This window comes from Mesitornis unicolor, unplaced genomic scaffold, assembly GCF_000695765.1.
Source record: "Mesitornis unicolor isolate BGI_N332 unplaced genomic scaffold, ASM69576v1 scaffold9474, whole genome shotgun sequence".
NCBI classification, from domain to species: Eukaryota; Metazoa; Chordata; class Aves; order Mesitornithiformes; family Mesitornithidae; genus Mesitornis; species Mesitornis unicolor.
Genome location: NW_010178106.1, coordinates 22471 through 27896, shown reverse-complemented (window position 1 = coordinate 27896; position 5426 = coordinate 22471). Strand labels below are relative to the sequence as shown.

Genomic DNA, 5426 nt, shown 5'->3' with positions numbered 1-5426 from the left:
GAAAGCTTAGCTTATTCTGCAAGTTCAGAATGATGAAAGGCCCGAGTTGTAGAATATCACTTAGCAATTGTGTTGCAGAACCTAAACACATTTTGCGTTCTGCACACTGGGAAGGTAACAGTTCTGAAGACTTGCTAAACACAGTTTTCTGGTAAAGCTGAAATTCCAGTTCATAATGTAATCGTTCTGGAAGGGATACTCTACCAGTAACTTAATCAGTAGCAGGTCAGAAGCAGGATTCCAGCTTATAGTAAGCACATCTGTGAAAATATTAGTCCTGAGCAAAGGTAAAACCAGTAGTAGAGTGGAATTGTTACTAGAGGAACCAAGAATATCATAATGAATTTAAACCCATGGTGTGCCTGCATCTTGTGTGGAGTTCCAATTCCCCTGTCTCCAGAAGGGCAGTGGAGATGGAAAAGGTTCAGAGAAGAGCAGTGAGAATGATCAAATGTAAGTAATGACTTCTTTGCAGGAAATGATCGTTTAGGGTTATAATTCTTTAATCTGAAAATGAGGTAACCAAGGGAGAAATGTGATGAGGGTCTGTGAAAACCTGAGTGTCCTGAAGAGGTCCTGATTCTTCGCTGTGGAAGAGTGTGTCATACCTGTGCTGTGATCTCTCTCTGTCCGATTTTGCAGGTGGTTGAAAAGCTGATCCGCGGTTTAGCAATGGAGGACAGCCGTAATATGTTTGCGCTCTTTGAACATAATCAGCAGGTGGACCGTGCTGTGGAGAGTCGGGTGATTGTGGCTGATATCTTGGCCAAGTTTGAGAGGTAGGAGAATGTTTCATGAAATCTTGAACTCCGCGTTGGATGCAACACTGGGTTGAGTGATAGTGCAGTCAGGTGGTTTTGTCAAAGCAGCCACAGCAACTCAACCATTCGCTCTGGTTTGAACTTCCCTTTGGAAGATTAAAGTGCTCTTTTTCTGTGTGTGGAAAACCACGCATCTGTTCTGGTGACAAAGTAGCATTCCTTATCAGGATCATCAGGACAAGATTAGTAGTGCCTTTATCAAAGAGTAATGGTTTACTAGCAGAGCTCAGGGAATGTTTGCTTAAGCCTGATAATGATCTTGTTCTGAGATCTATTATAATTATGTATATTATAATTATATCTATTATTCTATTATGATTACATCATCATAGCTGTATCAGAAGAGAGAGCAGAGATTTGAGCATAGACATGCAGCTCTAATTTCTTACTGTGTACTGTGATTTTGGGGCAAGACATACAAAGAAAGCAATAAATGGTGAAAGAAGCTGGCAGTGCCGTTGTCTATATGTTCTAAAGACAAAAATAAAACTGCTTTTCTGAGTCACAAGATTACATGGAAACACTATCCTGAAAATGGTGAAGACTTTGTGTCCTCCCCCCAGCTCTTACATTTTATCTAGAACCATTGATCTATTTTTTGATCAAGTAAATCTGATAAGAACTTTGGGCCCTTCTGAATCAAAACTTTGTGTGAGTCAGTGGAAGAAAAGGAAGTTACCAGAAAGTCTGCTGCATTGAGATTGTCCTGGTAAATCAGGTAGTCCTGCGTGCTCTCCAATGCAGAAACACAGGGGTATGCTCATATTGTGAGTAGCACTGTGAACATCACAGTACTGTGATGCTTCTGGTTATTGGTTCTTTCCCCTCTCATTCTCTTTCCTACCTTATAGACTTGCTGGCTCTGAAGAAGAGGAGGAGGAAGGACAGTGGCAGCTGTATTTCAAGCTTTATTGCTTCTTGGATATTGAGAACGTTCCCAAAGATGGAGTGGAGTTTGCCTTCATGTTTGAGCAGGTAAGCTCACTCTGAGAGAATGATGAGGTTTCCAGGGTGGTGGGAAGCACACAGAAGAACACAGAAAACTGGCTTGCCTTTACATCAGAAGTGGAAATGTTGGTTGAAAAGGAAGAATTTAGTGTGTTGGATTTTTGCCTGGGATCTACCAAGCAGCTACACTGCAAAGTTCTCTAGGGATTAAGAGTATTAGAAAAGTGAACCAGGGCTTCAGAAAGCTGGAAGACAAATGATAACGAAATGCTTTTAACTTTGTCTTTAAATTTAAAAGATAAAGAAATTTGGATAATGATTCAAGGAGAATAATTAAAAGTAGCTGCTTGCAGAACATAGGTGTAAAGAAAACTGGAAGATCTAGCTGTCTACGTTTCAGCTTACAAGAACAGCACATCCTTGGGGTGTTACAGGAATTGATTAAAAACCTATCTTTTGGACAGTTTCTTTTGATTAACATAGAGGCACTAGGAGACTACTACAGGAAAAGGAGAAGAGAATGTAGTTGACAGCTCCCTCAGCCACTCCTCCTAAGACTTTTGTGCTCTAAACCAGCTTCGTTGCCCTTCTCTGGACACGCTCCAGAATCTCGATGTCCTTCTTGTAGTGAGGGGCCCAAAACTGAACATGAGATTCATACTGCCTCAATTTCAGTCTCTCCAGTCTGTTCTGGATGTAAAAAGTCCTCTTTGTAAGACTTTCAGTAGAGGAAAGGTGCCCCTCAGAGATCTCTGTCCTGTTCGGACTTGCAGAAAGAGGTGTTCCCCTGTGTCGACCAGTTGCAGACTTTTACTTCTTTATTACAATGTCTGCTCTGACCTGAATTATGTGTTTCCTGCTGGGATGGGCAGATGCCATAGCAATCTGTACATGGATCCAGCTGCGGATAAAGTATGCTTCTGCTTTCTAGTGAGTTTCAGGGGCTTTTTTTGTTTGTTTGTAGGCTCATGAAAGCCTCATAGATGGCCATTTTCCTGCACCAGAGGACACTCTGCAGCGCCTGGCAGCTCTACGGCTGCAGTACCTCCATGGAGATTATTCTAAAATAAGTTGGACCCTTGATGGAATCTACCCAGTGAACAGACTGAAATCCAAAATACTGCACTCGACGAAGAGCAGCGGCACTACCAGTCACACTCTGGAGAGGAGACGGACCAGCTTCCTCGAAGGGACGTTGAAACGTAGCTTCAAGACAGGCTCTGTAAAGAAGCAGAAGGTGGAAGAGGAGCAGATGATGGAGATGTGGGTAAAGGAAGAGCTTTCAGCTGCTCGGGCAAGCATAGCCCAGAATTGGACCAAGCTGCAGGGACTCTCTCAGCATCAGGCCATGGTGAAATACATGTCCATTGTAAAGGAGTGGCCGGGTTATGGGTCAACCCTCTTTGATGTTGAGGTGAGCAATGTATAAACTCGTGTAACTAATGCCGAGGAGAGGCGTCAGTCTGGAGAACAGCTGCAGCTGTGTGTATTGCATTGCGCAGCAGCAGAAGGGAATTTTGGGAACTGGCTGCATTTTGCCTTGCTAAGCTTAGGGAAAGACTGTAGTACCACTTACACAAAGAGGTGTGACACAGTGAGCACAGAGCAAGCAAGCTGGTGCATCCTGGTAAATCGTAGAATAGTTTGGGTTGCAGACCAAGAAAGGTCACAGAGTCCAACCCCATGCAATGAGCAGGGACATCTTCAACTGGATCAGGTTGCTTGGAACCCTGTCCAACTTCAAATGTTTCCAGGGATGAGGCATGTACCACCTCTCTGGGCAACCTGTTCCAGTGTTTTACCACCCCAAATAAAGGGAGACAATGAATTCCTACTTCATTAATAGAGCAGTCGAGTTTGGGAAACTTCTCTGAGCTTGAGAAGGTGATGGCAGAAGTAAAATGAAGTTTTATTGTCCTTACTGGCAAAAAGTGCAATACTGCTCTGGAGCAGTACAGCAGACCGGGTCACTTGGACCTCTGTGCTTAACTGAGCAGGGCAGGAATCCAGAGTTCCAGTTTGCTCAGTTCTGTTGCTGCCTACCTGGATTGCCATGGGAAGCTGCTTGCCCTCACTACATTAGCTGTAAAATAATAAGGGGAGTATTGACTTCCTGAATCACTTAGAAATCCAATGAGAAGTGTTAAGTATTGCAGTTACTACTCAACTGGTATTTGACTCAGCGTGTCACTGCTAAATCTTTGCAACAGGAGTGCCTACAAGAGTCCTTCTGTGGGCATCATTTTTTTTCTCTTGGGGTTGAGAGTTGAAATCTCTTACAGGAGCCACGAGTGAAAGGCTTTTGCTTGAATCAAAGAGGACTTGATCCTCCACTGCATTTACACAGAATTTCATGTTTCCCTTTCTGCAGTGCAAGGAGGGTGGATTTCCAAACGATCTTTGGCTTGGAGTCAGCACAGAGAATGTGTCTGTCTACAAACGAGGGGATCCTAAGCCGCTGGAAACTTTCCAGTACGAGCACATTGTTTTCTTTGGAGCACCACAGCCTAACACCTTCAAAATTACAGTGGATGAGAGAGAAATGTTCTTTGAAACATCACAGGTATGTGAAAGCACAGGACTTGTTGTATGTGCAGTTTCACTAGCACTCCAGTAAAGCTCTAATTTGCATGGACTAGAAAAATTCATATGCGAGAGCTCTTGCTGAATGGACTGGACAGCCAAGGAGAAATGTGCAGGGAACTTATGCCTAAAGTGCCATGGTGCCTCTTGAATACAGAGATAAACAGAAGAAAAATGATGCTGGTTAGAAAGTGAAGGAGGCTGAATGGTCTACCAATGAAGTGGGCGTTTCAAATTTTGGGTGCTCATGAGTGTGCTTGGTTTTTTTTTGTTCCCTTCAGTGTATGGGGAGTTCACATACTCAAAAATAAAATGAACGTTTAGTAGCATTAAAGTTCCTTTTCTTTGAGCTACAAGTCAAGAGTCACTACCACAGAGCACAGACTTGCCAAGCATTTCTTTTCTCACTGCCATGTCCACATGTAATATTACATGCACAATTTGTAGTGCCAGAACTTTGGACAAGGAGAATCTTCTTCTGCAAAATAGTCTGGTGTACCTTAGTGGAATTAGGGGGTTTTTTTTAAGTGTGCTTACCCTCTGTTGTTGTATTTTCTCTATAGGTGGGTGAGATAATAAAGATCATGAAAGCGTACATCAACATGATTGTGAAGAAACGCTGCAGCGTGAAGTCAGCCACCAGTGTGGACAGTCGTGCCAGCGCCTGGACGAGGTGATAAGAAGGAACTGCCACGCAAGACAGGCAGTTGGTTGATGATGGGTGTTTGCAACTTGCCAGCACAAGTGTAGCAAAGAGGTTTTTTTTAAGAACTCCACTTGACTGACTACTGTACCTAAAAACTGAAGTGACACCTGCAGTACCCTGGGCAGAGGTGCAAATCCTGAAGACATTAAACAGCAGCAACTGTTGTTAAATACTAGTGACCCAAAACTCGTTTTCCCCTTGCTTGTTTGATGAACGTTGTACATTGAAGAAGCAAAGTCAGAAGCAGCCTCCTCCTCCTGCCTGTCTTCTCTGCTGCTTTCACCATTACCTGTCACCCTGGCAGGAAAACTCCCAAGAATCGTATCTGCACTACAGGAGGCAGGCTTAGGCTTCCTCACGAATTTCCA

At 43.5% G+C, this 5426-nt stretch overlaps 1 protein-coding gene across 1 annotated transcript in view; it reads left to right on the top strand.

Moving 5' to 3' along the window:
- The window catches only part of LOC104538947 (unconventional myosin-X-like), a gene marked incomplete at its 5' end in the record, with an annotated part of 7250 nt that extends 1946 nt beyond the window's left edge, over positions 1–5304 (top strand). The window contains 5 exons of the mRNA XM_010182334.1: positions 643–779; positions 1673–1796; positions 2734–3183; positions 4141–4332; positions 4916–5304. Coding sequence (XP_010180636.1) covers positions 643–779; positions 1673–1796; positions 2734–3183; positions 4141–4332; positions 4916–5029 — 1017 coding nt within the window. The remainder of the gene's footprint in view (positions 1–642; positions 780–1672; positions 1797–2733; positions 3184–4140; positions 4333–4915) is intronic.
- Between the last annotated feature and the right edge of the window lie 122 nt (positions 5305–5426).